At 40.5% G+C, this 23,958-nt stretch overlaps 2 protein-coding genes across 4 annotated transcripts in view; one reads left to right on the top strand and one right to left on the bottom strand.

Moving 5' to 3' along the window:
• The first annotated feature begins 5,479 nt into the window (after positions 1 to 5,479).
• LOC135245097 (G-protein coupled receptor 26-like) lies at positions 5,480 to 11,046 on the top strand. Its single transcript, XM_064317918.1, has 3 exons — positions 5,480 to 6,157; positions 7,164 to 7,277; positions 10,766 to 11,046. Exons 1-3 carry the CDS (start codon positions 5,487 to 5,489, stop codon positions 11,004 to 11,006), a joined length of 1,026 nt encoding a protein of 341 aa, XP_064173988.1. The 5' UTR covers positions 5,480 to 5,486; the 3' UTR covers positions 11,007 to 11,046.
• A 5,293-nt stretch (positions 11,047 to 16,339) lies between these two features.
• The window catches only part of LOC135245293 (inactive carboxypeptidase-like protein X2), a 33,071-nt gene continuing 25,452 nt past the window's right edge, over positions 16,340 to 23,958 (bottom strand). For all 3 annotated transcript variants that reach the window (XM_064318256.1, XM_064318254.1, XM_064318255.1), the window contains exons 12-15: positions 23,216 to 23,513; positions 22,036 to 22,175; positions 19,264 to 19,363; positions 16,340 to 17,105 (exon numbers count right to left, since the gene is read on the bottom strand). In XM_064318256.1, the coding sequence (XP_064174326.1) occupies positions 16,846 to 17,105; positions 19,264 to 19,363; positions 22,036 to 22,175; positions 23,216 to 23,513 (798 nt within the window). In that variant the 3' untranslated portion in view covers positions 16,340 to 16,845. The remainder of the gene's footprint in view (positions 17,106 to 19,263; positions 19,364 to 22,035; positions 22,176 to 23,215; positions 23,514 to 23,958) is intronic.

Here is a 23,958-nt window from a genome sequence, read left to right as displayed (position 1 = left end):
GCTCCAGGCTCTGGGTTATTTAATTTTTGTTGCAGTCAATTTGTCCTGAGACCAGGCGACATGATCAGACATGGAATGTAAGTTTATTGATACACCATTGTTATAGACATCAGCTTGATGTTCCGCAGGGCTCTAACCTGCTCTGATGCAGTATGACTGAAAGATTGCATCTGTGTGCTGCTTCACTGTTGGGTCCTAGAAGTTATATAATAAATATAAATGCATCATAGTTGAACATAGTTGAATTTTTCTGAATGCTTTCTGAATGATGGCTATGTGAGTAACATTTTAAATATATAACAATAATATGTGAAATATCCCAATTTGACTTAAATACATTATACTTATTGTACTCATCATTTAGCCATATAAGATATGATCCTACAGAATCCAGAGATGTCATCAGATCTACTTCACGTAAATAGCTTACAATAAAAATATGTAAACGTAAAGTTGAAAAAAGGGGTGTTGCCTTTGTCTTCATTGGTAATGGGAAACAATACCAAATGCCACCAATTCAGACCCAAGCAAGCAGGTGAGCTGAATCAGTTGATTTAATTTAACCATTAAATGCTGAGTTTAAACAAACACCACCAAACCTCAGCCTCTCTAGGACCAGGGCTGTGAACCCCTGTTCTAAACGAAGAGGCCAGTATTTTTTTCAGTACAGATACACATTTTTGCCCTAGATTAATCATTTAGGGCCAGATTTACTAAGGAAACAGTCACGGACCAAACACTGCAGCTGTATTGCGGGTCTGTTGCGGAAACAGATACCAACATCGTAATGGCCAATTTACAAAGACTGTTTATGCAGTCAAATAATTCACATTTGTGAATTGTGAATTCACATTCACAATTGTGCAGAAGGAGACTCCCATAAAAAGGGTCACAGTGAGAGTTAGGGTTCAATCGGAAGGTTAGGATTGGGGCAGGGTGTGGCATTGGGGTTTGGGTCAGGAGTGGGTAGTTAAAAACAGGATAAGAAGATGGCTAGCGATGGATTTTGGAAGTTTAGGTTTCAGATTGACATCTTTATAATAAGACCAAACATGCAAACTTTTGTAATGTAGAAGTGTCTATAAACAGTAAAAGTCAGCCGTAATCACTTTATAAATATAAAGAAACTGTAATGGTCCTAGGGGATATTGAATTCCTTCCCCCTCTGTGGTGAAATATATTATTAATTGAAAGAGTCCAAAATGTCTTCCAGGACTGGCCTGGATCCATAATGTCCCATGAAATATATATTAGCACAATTCACCAGGAAACAAACATAAATAAACCACAACATATATCCATCATACCATCATGACCTCACAGTACCAAATTCATAGTTGAAAAGCCAAGTAAGCATATAGTGTTGTACTTATAACCAAGAGTTGCTAAATTTGGGACATGCATCTCTATATATACCATTCTTACACACACATTTCCAAGAAAGAAAAGACCCCTTTTATTTAATCCATGCAAGTGACTGGAAAAAACAAAAATAACAAAAATATATAAGTTTATAAATTAATTATTGATTAAATCCAATACATTACATTACTCTTATTTGGTTTTCAAACAGCGACACCATAAATTATTTTATTTCACCACCAGAGAGCAGCAGTACTCTCGCAATTCAACTCATTTTCTCATTCTCATTCCCCTTTTCTCATTGAGGCCCGCACTCACCACTCTCGTCGAACACACAATCCATCTTCTTCTGCGGCTTTCCTCTCACCACTGGACCATGTGAAATTGCTGTCCAATCCGGAAGTCCTCAGACCAGAAAGTAGATGCTGCTGAAATGACAAGTATGTTAAGTTTGAATATGAAATCTGCGTATGTTATGAATGGGTTATATGAAGCATGCCAGTACTCTGTGCTGTGTTTCCCTTTATTGCTGGTAGTACAAGTAATGACATAGACCACGTTGTTAGAATTTATTGCTACATTTTTCCACACAGGGGTAGCTGCACCGCTATACTTGTTCATCGCATAAGTTTTTGATTGAAAGTACAGAAGGAATGTCACTGCTGGATTTGTAGAGTTAGATGATGAGTTACAGTTTATTTATTTATTTATGTTTTTAATCTTTTTTATTTAATCATTTTAGTTTTAATTCTTTGTTAGTAATTATTTTTTATTATTGATTATTATTAATTTAATAATTATTAATATTTTGGATCATCATTTAAAAACATTTTTGTCTTTGTTTTACCATTTTTATTGCTCATTTTAACATGATGTACATATGTCACATAATCTACTGTAATATTTCAAATCTTATAAAGATATTTCTTATTTTTTGATTATTACTACTTTTTAAAACTATATTTCTCTATTTTATTTTATTTTTTTAACGTGTTTTGTATATAAAATCGTTAGGGTTAGGGTTATTTGGGAAAATGGTAGAGACAAGATTACATAACTTTTAGGATAGGCTTACTCTGCATCCACACAGCAAGCAACAATGTTGCTCAAGTTGAAGACTTTAAGGATATTTTGCATATTTTACTGGAAAACTACCAAGATATCTGTGTATACTGCGGTCTTACACACATGAAGTGAAAGATATACACTACAAGGCAAAAGGTATGTAGACACTGGATGTTCAACATCCAAAATTATCGGAATTAATATGGAGTTGATCCACACTTTCCTGCTATAACAACCTCCACTCTTCTGGGAAGGCTTTATACTAGCTGGTGGAGTATTGCTGCAGGAATTAGTTTCCATTCAGTCAGAAGGGCATTACTGAGGTCAGGCACAGCTTGGGCGATTAGGCCTGGATCACAGTTGGCTTTCAAATTGATTCCAAAGGTGTAGGATCCCAAAGGGCTGAGGTCAGGGCTCTGTGCAGGCCAGTCAAGTTCTTCCACAACATTCTCAATAAAATCATTTCTATGGAGCTCGCTGTGTCCCCGGGGGCATTGTCATGCTGAAACAGGAAAGAGCCTTCCACACAGAATGTGATTGTATGCTGTAGCATTAAGATTTGCCTTCACTGGAACTAAGAGGCCTAGCCCAATCCATGAAAAACAGCCCCAGATCAAGGGGTGTCCAGATACTTTATGTCATATGGTGTAAGTAATTAAATTCTAAATATGTCATTTTTCCATTCAGAGGGATCAAAACGCAACTACATCTTAGGTTTGAAGTACTGTAATGTGGTTAATATGGGCAAAGACTGTCTTCAGCTGAAAGCTTACAGATCACAGTTGCATAGTTTTTTGACTGTAAGAACTGAAAATATTTTTGCAATGATCTAAAATAAAAAATAAAAAATAGATTTTGAACGAGTATCAGTTTTTAGGTGATAGCTCTTTTAACTATCTCAGGTGTCAAAGACTATAGATTATTGTTTTCCTCTGCTTAGCGGGCACAGAGTGCCTGTTTATTTTTATTTGTACGGCCGGACATTTAATGCAGTGATGCATGTTCATTACCAAAGTCAAGGTCAACAATGTCTCACAGGATTTGACCTTGAAATTCCCTAACAGCCCTCTCCTGCAGCCACAGAAGCCCCAGGGCTCCCAGCCTCCCTAATCATGTTCTGCAGCACCTTCATGTTTGATACAGATACTGATATTGATTTAGATCACACTGCAGATATTGATAGTCTGTTAGATCTCTTCTCAGTATGAAGTCTGTACATACATTACCTTATTGCTCTCTCAAGAGAGAGAGTTAGCCAGTTCATCAAGAAAGACGTCTAAATATTGCTATTTGTAATTTATGGTTTTTAGTGTACTCAATTGATTCAAGGATACCATTTCAGTAAACAGACCTCTTGGGTTTTAAAGTGGTAAGGATGAACATTTCAAAAAATTGTCATACAAGCTCCAAGAAATATTTAATATATGCATATTTGTATTAATTTTTCACATTCATCATTATCCCTTCAAGCTTAAAATTACTACTACAAAAAAGATAAAGCTAATGCTAACACACTGTTATACTAAAACCGGAAGGTACTGGAATTAAACAAGCAAAGCCGTGGGCCAAACGTGATAGTGTACTCTTTATTATGTGTAGAACTGCTGCTATGTTTAACCTGCATCGATTTGTAAACAAATAAAATTTGTGGTTTCAAACTAGACCTGGAGGGCCACAGTGTCCGCAGGTCTTGGTGGTGTCCTTTCAGGCTGCAGCTAATGAAAACTTAACAAGGTGATGACTCTTTAGCCTGCCAAGGACTTGAATTAAGTGTGTTACTAGCAGACACTGTGACCCTTTGGGATTTCAGTCCCCTGCTTTGAGTAATTTTGGATATGCACCCACAGACACGGTGTCCTTGGAAAGGTGGAGACACCCTAGGAACAGCTCATCAAGAAGAAAATCCATCCAGTGCCTATCGATATCCCAGCATGCCGCCTGCTAATGCTCACCGCCATCGCTATAGATCCTCTCAGACTACACAAGGGCCCAAGGTCACTTCAGAAATCTTAAACGGCAAGCTGCTAAACTGTTATTCTATAGCCCAAAAGGAATCCAAATGGATTGTCCTGCAAAGAGAAAAAAAACGCTTGGTGCCAGTGTAGTACAGAGAAATAAAATAAATAAATAAAATTAAACATCACATAGTATGTACAGAATTCAATATAAACGCAGCTTAATGATTTTGCGTCAGTATTATACATCATTAACTGGAAATTAACCATTACACATTAGTTAAGATTAAATATTTTTGATGTCAGAAAAAACAATGAAGAGAAAAAATGTTGATAGTAGTATATCTGTAGACTATGTAAATCAATGGGTGGGGGTTGGGGGGGGGGGGGGTCAAAATGGTCTCACTACTCCGCCAACATCAAGTTTGCAGCTAACTCCCTGTCAAACATAAAAACAGATACGCATGCAAATAAATGTCCCTTTACAATAAATCGTATACAACGAATTTATAAATAATTATTCATAATATAATGTTGCGTATGAAATATGTAATCCTGGAATATTTGGTTCAAATGTAATCGGCTCTACGTCTCGAAGGAGCTGGGCTGACAGGGGCATGAAAGCGCAAAGACATAAAACAAGCATCTTGGCCAAAAGTCTATTGAGACGGTTTACATAAAAAGGCAATGTATTGGTCATATGAAAGTCATGCGCAAATTATGGGGCTTGCAAGTCGGCACCCTTCCAAAGATGTGGGTGAAAGTTTGTACCTGCGGTACAGTGCAAGAAGAGGCGTGGAGAGGACTGTCCACTTCTACTTGAGGCGGGGGAGTGGATGTCCAACCTCGCGTCTGGAGAGATTGTGGTTTGGTCCTGATGATTTGGGTCTCTTGTGGTTGGGAGGGCTTCCCCGCTCATTCTCTCACAGGGATGAGGACAGTGACGTGAAAGCGATACATTACTGCTTACATCCTCTGGAAATAACGGGGATCGTCAGGACACGCTCGTGGATGAATATTGTTACTACCATCATGACATTCTGCAATAACAGCTGGTGTCTGGACACATCTATCGAAATTCCGGATATTTGAGTGGGGCACACCATGGACATAGTGGAGTTATCTGTCTCTCTCCTTTTAGTACTGATAGTTATTGTATCATTGCTGTCCAACGTGCTGGTTCTAATCTGCTTTCTCTACAGTCCGGAAATTCGAAAGCAAACGCCGGGTCTTTTTATCCTCAACCTGACCTTCTGCAACTTGTTGCTAACGGTGTCCAACATGCCACTGACTTTAGTTGGGCTTATCAACAAGGGAAACCCCGGCGGTGAAGGGTTCTGTCACATCGTTGGCTTTTTGGACACCTTTTTGACGACGAATTCGATGCTGAGCATGGCAGCTCTGAGTATCGACAGGTGGATTGCTGTGGTTTTCCCACTGAGTTACAGCTCAAAAATGCGCCACAGAGATGCTGCTATCCTGCTGGGTTACTCCTGGGCACATTCCGTATCCTTCTCAACAGCAGCCGCTTGTCTCTCGTGGGTGGGATACCATCCGCTTTATGCGTCCTGTACTCTCCGCGATGCGAGGGCAAACAGCGTCCGGATCCAGTTCGTTATCTTTACTGTGGTTTTCCACTCGCTCACCTTCCTTTTGACCTTAGTAGTTCTGTGCATCACTTACCTTAAAGTGCTTAAGGTGGCGCGTTTTCACTGTAAACGGATTGATGTTATTACAATGCAGACCTTAGTGCTTCTCGTGGACATTCACCCGAGGTAAGTCAGACACTCGAAATATTTTGTTGGATGACTCGTCATGACTGTTTAATTCAGTTTACATGTGTTCGCGCCTTACGTAAAAATTACAAATTACAAATTCACTTTCAACTTCTGTTCAGCTAATTCCATTGATGATTAAACGTTTTTAATTAAACCATTTTAGACCTGGCGAAGTTGAACAAACCTGATTCTGTCCTCCTTATAGAATCGCTACTATCAATTAATTAGCTCCATTTAATTGTTAATTAAGCAAAGCTGTACTCTTTGTCCTCGGATTAAGTGGTTGTGACCCCCATTACTGGCTTGAGCAATCGTTTTAATTACAGTGAATTTTACATTATTTAACTTTTTAATTAATTATTTACACGTTAACGTTGCCTTGTATATCCTATCCATGACAGTAGACTGGCGTATGTCTTCTTGGAATTCTAGGCGTTAACGTATTCTGTTATAACATAAAAGCTCTGTGACGTGTGGAAGTTAAGGGAATCCCTAAGCACCATTTTACGCACAAGTAGTTGGTCGTTCTTGCAACAGCAATAGCCAAGATAAGTGGAATTTTTATGTACCACCACAATCTATGGAGAAAAAAAAAATTATCATTGAAATATAAACAGTTATTTTCTGGCACATCCAAAGTGTAATTATACTCAAGAGTACAATGATTGGTTGGTTAACTTGAACCAATTAACACCTCACATTTTTTAAATACAGTGTTTTGTAAATAGTCTGCGGTTTTATAGATATTCCATGCTATTAGACATGCTATGAAGCCATACAGTAAGACTGAAAAACGCTGGCTGGATTCGGTAGCCTATTTATTTGAGACCTTGATCCAGAAAATAATATTATGATCAATGTCAGGAAATTACTATCACTCCTCTCCGTACCCTCTTCATCATCACCATCATCATCATCACTGAGATCCAGGATCTCGGTGGCAGTGCAGTCGCCACGCGCAATTGCTGCGCAGCGCTCACTGCGAATCCTCGTGCTTTGGCAGCGTTCGGCAGCGATGCCTGGAGGAGCAGAAGAGGCGGAGACAGAGAGCTACCAGGAAGATCAGCACCTTCATCGGCACATTTGTAATCTGCTTCGCGCCCTACGTCATAACGAGGTGAGTTTAAGGAAGAACTGAAATAAATCTGCCTTGGCTAGCGCACCACACAGCATCTATAGAATTATACTTCCATCAGTGACTTATTTTGAAAAAGGTGTATCACCGGGATGTGTATTTTGATTCAAACCAATCCAATGAATGTGTAAAAAATCAATGCCCTTCCTTCTGCTAGAGGACTATAGAATACTATGTGAACTTCTACATTTCTAGCCCTGCAAGCCATGATGTGAGCACAAGTCCAGGCCAATGACTGGACTAACACACTTAAAGCGACAGCTTTCAATGAGACTAAATTAATTCATAATGCTGAAAGAAAGCACAGCACAATAGCTTGATAACAATAATTAGTACCATAGATCATTGCAGCCATAATGTCATTTTGGAAGATGTTCTCACAGATGTATTGCATAATAGTGTCCCATGGAGCATGAAGTCCTTGCTGTAGGCTACATTGCACTGCATGTCTTAGGCCAGTATGTCATCTTCCATTTCTTGTGCTCTAAGGGGAGATTTCATTCTGCATTTGTCTAATGGGATTTATTAGTCTGCTGCAGGGTTTGGACCACGGTCATGCCACACAACGAGATAGGATTAGCCAAAATCTAAAGATCAATTGTTCTCAGCCAATGGAGCTCATCACATTCCTATTGCTTCTCTGGGGGTGACACTCTGTATATTCACATATTCACATTTTTTAACTCACATTTCTTCTTCATAAACTTAAAAAAATTAAACATTACATCACACAACATTTATAGCCATTGGTTTGTTGTGCCATCCCTATTGATTCCACATCACTTTCTCCCTGCTATTCAACATTCTAGGTTGGTTTAATTTCCTTTCTAATTAGTCTTTTGTGAATGTTCATCTTGCCTGTGCCAAGGGACCAACGGATGGACTGGTCACTGTTGTACCCACAATGTGACAGTATTGGCTGTCATAAAGGCGCAGAACACTTTGTATTGATTGGGCAGATACATGAGACCTCTGCTGGTTCAATCAGCAGGTGCGACAGACAGACTTGCTCTGTTCTAATATGTCATTTCAACTTTGCACGTTATTTAAGAGGAGCATCTGAGCTATGCTAGTGTGTTTCCTTTTCTGTACCATCATCCTCTTAAATGGATCACACTGGTCTACCATTTGTTCCCTGTAGACATTTTATCTAGCTTGCAATAAAGGTAGCTCAGCGTAACAAGGACCAGTTAAAACCAGTGAAGTCAGAGGGAAATCTTTTGTTGCAATTTAGCCATACTGCTTTCTCCCCCTTCACATGTAGCTGAGTTCATTGGAAGGATTTAACTAACACTCTTACCTATATAATATTATCTTCTGTCCCATTAAACTATCACTTTCCCTGCATGCACCACTCATATAATGATTATATAGAAATATGGTTAACTAATATGGATTTAGCAAACATGTCATTGAATGTGCTTGTACACAGTCACAAATAATTATTTGATCATCAGTGTAATCAAATCTCTAGATGTACAGCAACTGTTAATTCATCTCCAATTGAGCCTCATTACCATAAGGCTTCTTATAGTTCCATCGATTAAATGTCACAAATGGCTGCGGCTCCATTGTGTTTTTAAATTTAAGTTTTTATTTACTGCAATGTTTTAAAGCACTCCTGAAATCACAAGGTGGATTTCAATAGTCCCATTTGAAACAGCAGCCAATTAATAAGGGAGCAGCTGCCAACTACATCAAAAACAGGTTCTTCTGCAGCAGGTGGCCGAGCACCACTCCATTCTGTATGGTCCACATGTGCCCACAAATGTGTGATGGCGGCCAAGATGGCGGAAGGGGTGGGATTATTGGGACAATGAACAAGCAGAACAAGCAGGCTAGCTGCTACACACGCGTGCGGGAAATGGGTGGCTGATCCGTACGTACATTACTTTACAAAATGTGCACTTTTCTAACCCTTTTTCATCCTAAATTTAAGTGAACGTATTATTTTTTGTTGTACTTAATTAAGCATTGATTGAAAGAACACTTGTGTAGTGAAATAATGAAGTTGAGTTTACAGAAGAAAGTTGTTTAATTCCAAACTCATACTTAATATCTATTGGAAATATTTTTTGAATTGAACAATGACACTGAATGTAAATTATGACTCACAATAAGAAATATACATTGGTCAGTCATTTTGGAATTAAGATGACTTTGCGCACGTGTATCTAAAGTCATAGGCCCTGAAGTGAACACATAGACATGCCACAATAAAAAACAGTTTAAAATAATTAATAAGTTTTTCCAACTTTTTTTTTTTTTTTGTATCGTGATGTGATGGCATGGTACTATGTAGCAGGAATGTGATTAATCAGCATCAGATGCCAGTATCATTCACAATGGCCTGAAATATCACTCATTTCTATTGTTAATAAATTAATCGCACTGGACAGCAATTTTAGATTTTGAATAGATATTTTTTTCTGTTTGCTGTGTTACTTTGCAGCAGTGACATATTGGTAATGAGGGCTGTGCCAACTAATAATTTTAAGATCCAAGAATCTTCCCCTTGCTAAGCTTGCAATGATCTGGTGGTGTTTTTTTTTTAAGCAATGTTCCCAGAAAAATTTTTTTTTTTTTTTTTTTTTTAATTTATAAGAACACTCTTTTGGGATGTTCTGACACAACACCCTTAGGTTTTTCCAAAACATTCTTAGAAGGTTTTTAGTGGCATGTTTTTAAAATGTTTGACACTGTCAAGAATGTTGTGACTGAACTGACTCGGTTTTTTCACAAAACATTCACCTCCCTTTCCACAGAAATTACCGCTACGCAAGCACTCTACAATGAATGCTTCTCATTTAGCCATGCATACAGACACTCACACTCCAGCAGGGAACGTAGCCACAGAAGGCACCAGCCAGCTCACCAGGATCAGTTAGGCATTGGGCTTCTCGCTCAAGGACACTTTGACACTTTTGCCCAAGGGAACTTTGCAATTATAAGACAACTGCTCTACGTCTGAGCTAATATTTCCAAGATGTCATGTTAAAGTATGCGTGGGGTTGAATTTCTCACTTATTCAAGGATACATAGCTAACATACAAGTAATTATTTCTCACCAGACACTTTTTCTTTTAAAAGGCAATAATATTGGGAAGGGACCCCAAATGTGAAAATACCTTTTACTCAGAACTGTAACTAGATAGCTTGCTGAAATCTAACTTAATTAGCTAAGGTTCCCAAGCTAATGGAGGGCTGATTGCTAATTTGTTAAGTGGCTAACAAGAAAGCTAGCTAGCATTAACACAATGGCAGCTGACTTGACTTGCTCATTGTAGTTTTCTTTAAACATCTATGCATCAGTCATTCCCCCACATGATCACATTTGTATGATTACATTAGACTAGATTATTATCCTCTTATCTACTGTGGAAATGTGTCTTCCTGCTCACCCTGACTGCATGTGGCCACCATACAGACCACTGAATCACCCTGTCTCTCTTCCTGCGTGCTCCCTGCAGCATCCTGGAGCTCTTTCCAGCAGTGCCAATCAACCCCCACTGGGGAGTGGTCTCCAAGTGCCTGGCCTATAGCAAGGCGGCCTGCGACCCTTTCGTGTACTCGCTCCTGCGGCACCAATACAGGAAGACCCTCACGGTCATCGTCAACCGGCTGCTGAAGAGGAGCGCCCTCAACGCGTCCGGGTGGAGGGGCGGGGAGAACGGGCACGGCCGCACCGTAGCCGCAGCAACGGCAGACTGACAGCGTTTGATTTGAGAAGGGGAGGGTCGGGGGGGGGGGGGGGGGGGGGGGGAGCTGTCATGAGCACATGCACTTAGAGACGGCACGCAGCTGTCAGACCCGCGGCGTGTGCCAGCATGTGCCCGCGTACGCTTGCGGGTTCCTCAAAGCGCTAGCAGAATTCCTGTGAGCGATGACGAGCGAGGGACCGGCTGATTCGTCTCATACATTTACAGCAGTGTTAAATTTAGCTCCCCGGCTCTTCAGTTTTCATTTATTTCTTCAGCAGGCCATGTGACCGAGATAGTGCCGCAGACTCTTCTTGCCACTGGAAATGTTCCTTCAGGCTTCGTGAAGGATTAGGAGAGTCATTGCACATCCTGTTCAAGCCCCTTCCCCTTACTGAGAGTCACCTTTTGTTCTTAATATTGACATGACATTAGCAGTCTGCAGCTTAGTTGATTTTATGTGGTTATGATCTGAGGTTATGATCGGTCTTATTTTGAGAGACAGCACAGAGCCCTTGAAGCTTAGAGCTCTCAGGGTTCAAAGGATGGATTTTTGTTGTAAAAAGTTCATACTTTACAGCTGTCTGTACTTTATGGTATATTTACTGGTATTGAAATTCTATGTAATTGCTAGCATTACCATATCATTGGGAATGCGGTATTAGTTGAAATGTTTTGCAGTGGAAAAATGTTGGTGCATTGATGTTGAAATGTTATAGTTTAAAACACACGCACACACACACACACACACAAACGCATCATGTTTTTGTCACAGCACATATGTAACAATTGCAGTTACAATGTCACTGTATACATCATGCTCACAGTAGCCTGGGTCAGTCACCATACAGCATGTGACCCAAGAAGCCTTGGGCCTTTTTTCGTAGCGGGTCTCCAGTGGAAATATGATGCAGTGGTAGGGCAGCGGGAGGGCGCTAAGGCTAATAAAAGAACAGACCCGCCAGCGCAGCTAGAGGAAAGGAAGAATGAGGGGAGCGGGGGCTTTCTGTGGGGCCCTGGCAGCTGTAGCTGAAATCTGGCCCTCTGCTTGTTTTATGGAGGACAAAAACAAAAACAGCCAGGCGAGCCGTGGCTGCTTCACCCAGCCTTGAGCTCAGCCCATATGTCCAACGCCTTCTTCTGTACGATGCGTTGGACCTTGCAGAGACTGCAGGGTTTACTGTCTTCACTCTGACAATCTTTTTATTTTATTTTCATAAGCACATTACCAAATGTATTATTATTATTATTATTATTATTATTATTATTATTATTATTATTATTATTATTATTATTATTATCATCATCATCTTTGGCAAATGCAGTAATCACCATGATCAATTATAATTAAGTAACATAGTACAGTTCAGCTGAATAAAGAAATAATTATGCTCTGGAGTGGTGTTACCCAAAATCATTATAGTGGGGGGAACCAGTTTCAGAACCAGAACCAGTTCTTTTGATTCCATTTTGTCAAATTATCTGCAAGGGAAGTGTTATAACATTTATCATGAGCTGTAACAGGTTGTCATGAGTGGTTATGGCATTGTTATATAGGGGTTGTAGCATATAGTACAAATAAATGTTATCACAGAACCTTGCTTTAAGCTTCAGATTTCCCTTAAGTGGCCAATAATGGAGCCGGTTGTTTTTGAAGATGACGGGCAATGTGAAGCTTTGTGCCAAACCAATTCACTTCCTATTTATTTATTTATTTATTTATTTATTTATTTATTTATTCCATCACAGGTATAGGGTAGAATGCTATGCTTTATCTGGTAAATGAATGTTTAACATTTAGGAGGAGCTCTACACTGTAAAAGTCTTTTATGGTAAAAGTCTGTAAGATAGCAAAAATATGAAATTGTAAACAGCTGAAATGCAAATAAGTGTATTATTTACATTGAAAAACTGTAGTATACTGTATTTAACATTTGTTGGATAACATTCATATGCTTAACATTTTGCTACTGATATTTATACGGTGAAGTTCTGGCACCCCAGTTGCCAGGAATTCACCATAAAATGTATTATTTTTTAAAGCATCGGGGTTCTCTAAATGAACATGCCACTGCACCATTTTCAAAGTTGTATGGGACTATCATATGGCAATAACATTCCCGTTGTAATATGCTTATATTTTAGCTGCTATTAAAGGACTGCAATAGAGTTTTCATAGTTTTCTCTGAGGATAAAATGCTATGGGAAAAGAACTATTAAAAAAGGAAAACTAAAAAGTAACTGCATAATAAGTGGGACATATCTACCTTTTATTTGTTTATGTATTCATTTATTCATATATTTATTTAGTTAGTTTTTATTTAGGCCCATAAATGATCACATCATATGTGCAATGCTGGTGATTCCATGAAGACAATTTGTACTGAAACAGTTTGTTAGAAATAAATGTTTTACATTTGTGAAATTTTAAAATGGTGAAAATATTGACTTGTTGTAAAGTTGGTGAAGTGCACCTTTTTTAAATTGTGAAATAGCCACCAGTAAATATCAAACACTCAAATATTTTGGCAATGTTGAGAACTTGACGGTTCAAAGGAAAATGAATTAGACTGTGCACTTCAGTGTGTGTTTACATGTAATGTAGACGAAATACCTTCTTAAAATTATTTAATTTACAAAATAATAAAAAATGGGATAAATCTTATAGCAGCTATTTCTGCTCATATCAAAACGTGTGTTTCAATATGTTATGCTGTACCCTATTTCCAGAAATATTTGTGAATATTTTATGTGCATTTCGCAAACCAAAATAAAAAGGTAACATGTTGATGTGGCTATTAAGTTTCCTAAACAATATGTCAAACAGATTCATCAATATAGTGGACTTAATGCAAACTGTCAGTGTGTCCTGACAAACTGACCTTTGCACTTAGATGACCAAACCACTGCTCAAACAGTCAGAACACTCTGAAACTGAGGGATGGCACAGTTGAATGACTGCTACTTTGGTTGAAATGTACAAGCTACAACCCATGTGTCCAATTCATCATGCTTCCATGATGTAATCCAATGGCATAGCCAATGGCATAGCCAGAAATTTGTTTGCAAACCACCTTCTGCGTAAGGCTGTGCTACAGGGGGATATGCCTGTACATTCTTTTCAATAAACTTCAGCATATTTTATGCACACATAGTTGACATTCATTGGTTATGTCTCCACTATATTCAAATCAATCATTAAAAAAATCTGGCCTGAAACTGAACAATGGAGACACATGCAGGTTGCTCAGAAATTACAATCCAATTAAAGTGTGTGAATCAGAGGCACAGCAACGAAAATAACCAGTGACAGACATGCTCTCTAATAGCTTTAATCTAATTAATAATCATGTTATGACCGCCTTGGAAAGTGTAAAAATTAATATATGTACGGACATGATGTGAAGTCAAAATGTCAAAGAGGTTTGAATGAGAAAGTTCACTCTTTGTTCAAATTTGAAATGTCAACATGGTTGAGAAGTCATGGCAATTAGCATTGTCTGACGCGCACTGTGTTCCTGTTCTGTTCCCACTAAAGACAATTTACAGTGGGAGCAAATGCACAAAGCTGAAAATGGTTTTTATATTAAAAACTGGCATGCATTCAACAGATCAGGGACTTGAGAACATTGCAGAACATGGTTTTAATCGCTGGTAATGGGCAATTGGCATTTAAAAATCACTGATCTACCCACGCCTCACCACAAAACTGATGAATGAGATGTTCTATGAACAAATTATTGAAGTAGCAATTCAGCAGTAAGCTGGTGCTTTTTGGGTTAATATCTTGGGACATGCCTACATCCATTATCTGAACCGTTTATTCCAGTTCGGGATGGTGGGTGGGGGTTGAAGCCTATCCCAGCATGGACAAGAGCCAGGGATACACCCTAGACAACACACCCCATCGCAGGACACACACACCACCATTCACTCACACACCAGGTCCAGGTCACATGACTCTCCCCTTGCTCACCTGAGTCAGGTGTGGTGGAGAAGGTCTCCTCTCTTTTCTCTTGCACCCTCTTATTGTCCGGAGCCCAGGAGTACTGCTCATGTCTCAGATCCAGAGAGCACAGCTCCTAAGGAAAACTAAGCTTGAGAATTGTTAAATTTGGGAATTTTGTGACAAACTTGAAAATGAGGATGAGTGAATCGGACTAGAATGAAGCTTTGAGGTGAAGTTAAAAACAATATTCACATGCAACAGAATTTATTTACCAGGAAGTCCAATTTACACCACACCCCAGGACCTCATCAATTCAGGATAGAAAACATAAAACAGTGGAAATACTAAACCGTTTCAGGTAGTAATCTATGGTGCTGTTAATCATTGCTTTAATTAAAGAAAAGAAGTCTTCACTAAATTCCAGAGCCACTTGTATAAAGCTGCTTGCACTCTCATTTAAGCCCTTTGTATTAAAAACAGAGCCGTATCGGTCTAAGGATAAAAAGAGGCAATTAAATTAAATTAAATTTGCTGCGGAGGCATATACTCGTTAATGACCTTTCTGCAAATAACAGCTCTGACAGGTAGTTCCTCTTTAATTGGCCTGTACACCAGTGGATAAGCTTCAGAGTTCAATATATAAAACTGCCACCTGCAGACTCTCACTGATGAAGTCAAAACATTAGAATCTTTTTACTCCATTCTTACTGAAACAGTTTTGCCTTTCCTAAATGTAGTCGTCAATTTAAACATTAAGAAATGAAGGAGAAATACAGTCCCTCCAATGTCTAAGCTCATTTACCATTGCATCTGTAAAAGTAGATCATCAGGCCATACTCAGCAGGAGCAAAATTAAAGTTTATGATTCAAATGTCTGTACTCAATGAACAGAGATCCAAAACTGGATATCAAATATTAGGCTTGTGATGCAATCTGTTTAAGTGGCATGGTCCAAATAATAAAACATTTCATAAACATTTCCATTTTTAAAACTGTACTCAAAACTAGATTGAAATTGATTTAAATGAGCCATTTTCAGCTGGGTTTATGATTGGAAACAATTGTAAAGTATAAAGTAACCACATCAGTGGAAGACTGGCAGAGTCACTCTGCAAATAATCTTTAATCCATGCGTTCAAGAGAACAGGATGAGAGATGAGAAGCGGATCAGAGATGTGATCCTTGACAGGATTTTTTGAATGCAGTACTTAAGAAAACTTAAATAAATGACACTACAGGCATCAATCTGGAATGGACTCTGCTTAAGAAGTACCAACAAAAAAAAAACAAACAAACAAAAAAAAAACCAGCAAGCCAGTTTAAGCTAAAACAAACACATTTTAGATCTCATTCAGAACCAGCAGTATGCAGCAAGTGTTAAATGACCTACACTATCATTGAATGTTTAATGAGACTTTATTAAAGGAAGATATAGGTAATTAACATGGGTCAAAAAGAATTATATCCAGTCAATTTTTTTACATTGTGTCCAAAATCAATGAATTGTCTTTTCCCTGCTATAATACACACAGACACACACACACACCTACACACACACACACACACACACACAAACACTTTACATGGAATGTGTAGCTGATGTCACGGGTAGTCATCAAAATCATTGCATGATTGCTTTGGTTACAGACTATAACAATAACCTCTAATGCGAAAACCTGTTACACATCCTGATAGCCACAGATAGCTTATGCTAAGGTTGTTAGAACAAAGGTCCATCAAAACAGAAGGAAATGCAGCTGTGTTCATACAGTAAATCTCCCGTTTTTGCCATACGAAGAATGCAGCCAAGATTTTTCTTTTAAAAATATATTAAAACTGTGAAGAAAAAAGAGGCTTTTTACAGAAAGCCCACCCCCCTGCCCTCCCTCCGTTGGCTGCGTGACTAGGTTCCCCGCCGCCGCACGGCGGGCCTGAAGCGCTGCCGTAGCTGGCGGTTCTGCGCGTTGATGGGCTGCTTGCCGAACCTGGCCATGATCTCCTTGATGCGCGACAGGTTGGTGCGGCTGACGAGGAAGTTGCAGCGGCTGGCCCCCATGTCGTAGCCCACCTCACACACCTTGCTGGCGGGGTTGTAGCCCTCGGCCTTCACCGTGACCTTGTACTCCCCTGGGTTCAGCAGCCTCCAGTAGTCTCCGTCCGCCGCTGCAATGAGAAAGCTGCATACAGTACGTGCACTTAGGTATGTGTGTGTGTGTGTGTGTGTGTTTGTGTATGTGTGTGTGTGTGTGTGTGTCTGTGTGTATTTTTCTGCATGCATGTTACATGTTTCTTGGCTTAAACACTACAGGAAGTCATTCACACGTTCATTAGACTCACCAGACTGGGAAGCTATTATTAATTAAGCACATGGTACAAGACTAGTTTGAGATTTTAGACATTACTATGAAACAAATGCATTATTAGAGAGACAGTATACATTCTTAGTGACAGCAATACAAAATAAATGCTATGAAATGGAACATGAATAGAATTGAGCAATTCAATTTGGATGAAGTAAGTTTTTGCATCTAATTCCTACCAACTATAAACGACAGGACGAGAGGAAATTTGTATGAGTACAGTATTTACCAGTGTCAAACTGCCTGAGTTATCGTCAGAAAACAGACTCTGAGAGGACCACACATTAATTAACCTATTGGGAAAATATTTTAATGTTGAGAATGCATGTGGTATGACTGCCATTCACTAATAAAGTGGGTATAACCATAGTTTTTCTATATTCTGTTTAAAGAATCACACGTTCATGATCTTTTGAAGGCAGTTTTCAGCCACATAAAAGGCAGTTATCATCTGATAAATTGAGCATACAATGTACGTACTGATTCGCAACAGCTGAATGAGCCTGCATATTGACCTTTAACAATCTGTAATAAACTTTAAGCACAGCAGGCTCAGCCAAAACTGCTGTTGGACTGAGTCACCCACATACCCTAAAAATATTACCGAGCGTTGTCATCTGGGAAAATGAGCCATCTCTCCACCTCAGACCATGCACTGTCTGACCCGCAGACGGGGATGGGTTTTAGGGACGGACCTGTGGACGGCTTCCTGTAACCAGTGCCTGTTAGAGGACAGCTTTCACACTGGAAGCCTGTCTCAATGCAGACAGCTGCACTGCAGAAGGCCAACATTTATAAAAAATGAATGACAGGGATCTTCAGCCTGTGCCACTGTGCTGAATGACAGACAGTCCAGGGTGGGGGTGCCATTGTATAAATCAGCATACAATTACTGATTTGTTGCATGTTCATCATTTCTGTACTGACTTGTTGCTTGTTGTGTAAATGGAAATTCTTAGCATAACTGTAAGAAACATTTTACAGAGAGGATAATAACACTGATATTAATCTGAGCACAGACGCGGTTCCCAGGATCGATGGGAATGCTGATTGTTTTGGAGTTGCATTGCTTACTGCCAGGCAGAGATGACAGCCTAATAAAACATAGATCACCTTGAAGAGGACTGTACAGTACTGTCCTAGGCATGAGCAGTGACATGGAGGAGGGGGAGGGGGGGCATCCCTCGCTGAAGCCCAGGATTTTTTTTTGTTTTTGTTAAGCCCTAAATCTTTTTGAAAATTAATTTATTCACTGTTTGAAATAAGGGGGAGCCACTGGGAGGTCAGCTCAAGCTCACCCTCACCCCCCGAATCCCCCCCCCTACCCCAGCCCATGATCACAAGCACAATCCCCTCCCCTGGAACTGCCGCATCTCCCTCCCTAGGGTGTTTAATATCCATAGTACAAGCACCGTGTGCAGTGAGCCCCCAGAGTGCACATAATGAAACTCACACAGCAGCACTGGTGTGTATTAAATGCGCTAAAAGCAGGCGTTTGTTGGGAGATTAGTTGTAATGTGCGGCCACATTCGGGAGCTCAAACTAAAAAATACTGAAGGGAGAATCTTTAGATACTTGCAGGAGAAAGACCTCATGAGATTTATCAAGGCTGCCAGCAATCACAGGGGTTTTTGCATGTGCACTAAACACCTGAGGGAAGTTTTCTGTTTGGAGGCTGACAGTTCACACTATTTATTTGTTTACTTATTTATTTTTGTGCTGTAACTTATACCAAAGGCAGTGTCATAAGCAGAAATTGGTCACAATGGAAATACATTTAACATTTTTCATTTCTGCATTCATGCTTTCTTGGTGATACCGCATCTCTGTACTCCCCACTGCAGATCATTGCTCTGGGTAAGTGTGTCTGCTAAATGTATGTAATATAAGTGTAATATAATATGAGGTGATGTGTTAGCCCTGGGTTTTCAGTCACAGCTGCTTGCTGTGTATTCCGGTACCTGTGCGGACATCGTGGTTGATGCCCTCCACAGCGATGGTGGCATTGGCGATGCCCCGGCCTTGCAGGTCCCTCACTACCCCTTTGATCCCACGATGCACCTGGACAGAAGAGGGAAGATCAAAGCACATTTCCTGCCACTTCATCAATCATCAACAGGAAATAAACAGAATGGAAATACTGCTCATGCATCCTGGTGAGCTAGTGCAGGTTGTTTTCCACCTGGGGCGGGGGTTGGAGGTGCATTATTAGTCAAATTAGACATCATTTGATTAGCTGATTATCTCTTTAACAATGAAGGCAATCGGAAGTCATAAACAGAGCAGATCCTCTGCAATCACAATCAAACACTGATACTGCAACATTTTTACTCCATGATCATTCGAAACAGGATAAAATAAAAATGCCTGTTTATGTTGTAATGACACTGTGCCATTTTGTTCTAGTTTGCATAATGTAAAATAATACTCATCCTACAAAATAAATTTTGTTTTGGATAGAGTTATGGAGGATTTTATTAAGCAGACTAATTACTTGTCAGTTTATCAAAGTTTTATAACAGTAATAAGAAGTGAGATGACGTTCCCTTCCTCAGGCTGAATAAAGGAATGCATTTGAATGTATTCATGTTTTATGAATGAAGATTTTCTTCTGAGTCACTGCACCAGGCAATTATAAACAGATTTATTCAGGCAATGGCAAGAATTGTTTCTCCTCATTTGATAAAAACAAAGCTCCCCACTCAGAACACACATCTTTATTTGTCTTTATTTAACAGCATTACAGTGCATTCCTAAACCTCAACTGAGCACTGAAAGAAAGAGACCTATTAGCAGTTGTATCTGATGAGGATGCAACAAATGGTATTCTAGACACCACCATCTATATTCTGTTCAGTACTTCAATTTTGTCAAATTAGCCACAGGCATAAGCGATAGGCATGAAGCAGAGTATCATTCATCCTCTCTCTCTCTGAGACACAGAGAAGCAAATGCTGCTAAATTGATCTGTTGGTTCCTTTCCCCTGAAATGAACCCAAAAAGGTAATGATCTCTCTCTCAGGTCTGTGAGAGCCGATTGTCTGATACCAGTTGCCCGAATGGCAAAACAAGCTTCCTGCAGGCTGGTATTGCTCTGGAGTATAGATCTCCCAGTCTTTTATTTACCAAACAGTACCAATGTCTGGATGAGCCCCACAGTCTGGTATCTGTTAAGGCACTGTTCCAGTGTGTGGATGAGCCCCACAGTCTGGTATCTGTTAAGGCACTGTTCCAGTGTATGGATGGGCCCCACGGTCTGGTATCTGTAAAGGCACTGTTCCAGTGTGTGGATGGGCCCCACGGTCTGGTATCTGTTAAGGCACTGTTCCAGTGTGTGGATGGGCCCCACAGTCGTTATCTGTTAAGGCACTGTTCCAGTGTCTGGATGAGCCCCATGGTCTGGTATCTGTTAAGGCACTGTTCCAGTGTGTGGATGGGCCCCACAGTCTGGTTTGTGTTATGGCACTGCTCCAGTGTGTGGATGGGCCCCACAGTCTGGTTTGTGTTATGGCACTGTTCCAGTGTGTGGATGGGCCCCAGAGTCTGGTTTGTGTTATGGCACTGTTCCAGTGTGCGGATGGGCCCCAGAGACAGGTTTGTGTTATGGCACTGTTCCAGTGTGTGGATGGGCCCCAGAGTCTGGTGCTGAATCTGGAATGTGCCAGTGCCAGGAAGGAAAGCATTCAGCTGGCCCAGGACACCAGTCTTTCAGCTCAACTGCCACCTCCATTGCTCAACCGTTTACCTATGGTCTGTCAGCATAAGCTACACAAATACAAGCATCTTCCAGAACTCCTGTCTGTAAAGCTCAACTGGACAATTCAGGAGAGTAGATGTAGGGGCGACATAGCTCAGGAGGTAAGAGCGGTTGTCTGGCAGTTGGAGGGTTGCCGGTTCGATCCCCGCTCTGGGCGTGTCGAAGTGTTTCTGAGCAAGACACCTAACCCCTAATTGCTCTGCGAGGCATCAATTGTAAAGCACTTTGGATAAAAGCGCTATATAAATGCAGTCCATTTACCATTTACCAGTAGATGATGTGTCTGTCTGCGGTCTCCCATGAGCAAAATCCCAAAACAGCAGAGTTTGCAGCCAGGGCGTATGACAAGGCATTTCATATCAGGAGAAAAGGCGGGAAAGGGCATTTTAAAAAGCGTACATCCCATAAGGGTAAATGTGACAGGCTAGGTGACGGGCTTCTCCCCAGCAGGTTTACAGGTGGCGATGGCAATCAGGCCATTAAAAGCAATCAGAAATAATATGTCCCTTTTTGCTGGAAGGCCAGCCACTAAACAGCTGAGAGTGAAGGGTTGTTTCCTGATAGCGCACTGGCCCATGGCTGGTGAAATGAGTGTACTAATGTGGCCCTATGACAGCTATAAACAGCACCCCATAGGTTTCTGTTCTGAGCGATACAGGAGGGCAATTTTCTTTAACCCAGAACCACCTGAGAGCTCTCTCAGCCCAACAGTCACACTGCGGACCGGATTTAGGGCTTTGTATCCACTATGTGGTCAGTTCCACTGCAAGTTTATCGTTAACAAACAAACAAAGTTTCTGTTGTGTGCTTTCTTTCAAATAAAAAAGAAAATCAATAAAAGTCATGATAATTCACATGGCATTATACATCACAGCTGTAAATAATTTATAAAAATTCAATAGATAGTGTCTGTGTGTGTGTGCCTGTGTGTACACATGTGTGCACTTGTGTCTACCTGTGCTGGTTTCACACACACCTGCTCCATGAAGACCAGCAGGGACTCGCGGTTGTTCTCCCACTCCTCTGGAAGCTCGTTCTCATGGGGGAACTTGTCACAGCCCACATACATCGAGAGCTCGAAGCAGTTGGTGTGCAGGTAGCTGAAGTCATTCATACCTGCCAGAACAGAACAGTTTATCCAGTGTTCTCCCACCTAATTAAGTAAGATTTTCAATTCAGTTCAATTCAATTCATACATTTTCTCTAACACAAGGACATGCAAAAATAGAATGTCTTGAAAATATCTGTCTCTAAAGGTCCTTAGATCAAGTACAGAGCATTTCCTAACAGCGTGCTTTCTTTCTGTCAGTCTAGCAGGATTTGCTCTTGTAGCAGTCTTAAATTAAAAATAAATCCCAGTCCCATTTGTTCTCCTTAATGATTCATTGGAGGCCTTAATCCCTCTCATGTAGAGAGACAATACAGATCGACCTTCAGTCTACGGCAAGGACACTGCACGGACCAAGTCTACTGTGGTTGCAAAAGCTTGGGTTACATCCCTTACAGTCTAATGCATGAAGCAATGGACCTTCCCATTAAATAAAATACAATCTAAAACACAATTTTTAAAGACAACATACATAGGACAGCAATAGATAATGTGAGAAATAAACAGTTTGGTTGGATTTAATGCTGCCTAAAAAAAATTAATGCATTTTTTTTTTCCTACACACAGTTTGGCAAGTTAATTTGGATAATCACTTAATTCACCAAACTGTGGTGAAAGAAAAAAAATGAACCCTTGCATTTAATTGTGCATAATAATTAAGGACAAATATTGATTAAATCCAGCTAGAATGTATTAGAGAAAGTTGGGGAAAGAGAGAATTAAAAAAAAGATTATGCTGTAAAGAAGGGGATTGATAGCAAAATTGGAGGTCAATTCCATTTCATTCAATTTAATCCATGAATTTAAGATCCTTAAGGGATTTTTTAAGATCCTTAAGCGTCTGCTAAATGTCTGTAATGTAAGTTAATGTCTTGAACTGGGTGAGTTCAAAATGTAGGACATCCGCGTATATATGTGTGGATGTCCTTCTTTTTGAATTGATTGTTTTGGCTCCAGCACTTTTCTGAACCTGAGTGTGCAGTAGTTCTCTTTAGAGTGGAAATGAAAATGATCTCGAGGGGTCAGGGGTCAGGGGTCAGGTACTGACTTCCGGGGGCCGTATGCCAGGTAGCTCCGTTGACGGTGCCGTCCTCCTTGGCGAAGTCCTCGGTGTGGCAGACGCGGCGGCTGGCGTCCGTCATCAGACGGTGGGTGGAGGCGTAGGAGAAGGCCAGCCAGCGGAAGACGTGGTCGTCGGGGGTGGGGCTCTGCTCCTGCATCTTCCACTTCACACGCGCCATGTCATAGGGGAAGGTCACCACCAACTCCCCCCCCTGCAGGTTACCCCCCAGGACGAAGGGAATCTTCTCCATCCACGCTATCAGAGCCCGTGTCTCCATGGAAACCTGTCCAGGTTTTATGCATTTATCTATTTATTTTTTAAACCTCAGCATGCTTTATTGGCTCACACACAACAAGGACAAACAGGGCCTGTATATTTCCTGTTTTTTCCCCACTCTCTCGCTCTCCAGTTTGGAATGCCCAGCCATGCTCCTGCTGCCACGCTCATTACAACCTCTCCTGTCAATTCTGGAGACCGCAGACAAGCATGTGCTCTCCTCCGAAGCATGTGATGTCAGCAGTGAGCAAGTCATTTTACGTACAGCTCAACAGACAAACTTGCAGGCACTCGACTGACCACTGGTGGTGTGTGATGAGAAGCCGCCACGCAAGTTGACAGAAACCCTCCCACCCATGGGTGACACGACAGCCAATATCTGCTTCACCTTTTGGGTACAGCCAGCACTGGCACCGTCTGAATTCCATTCCCAAACGTGCAGCCCATCCACA

Source organism: Anguilla rostrata, chromosome 18 (assembly GCF_018555375.3).
Source record: "Anguilla rostrata isolate EN2019 chromosome 18, ASM1855537v3, whole genome shotgun sequence".
NCBI lineage: Eukaryota > Metazoa > Chordata > Actinopteri > Anguilliformes > Anguillidae > Anguilla > Anguilla rostrata.
This window is presented reverse-complemented; position numbering and strand designations above follow the sequence as displayed.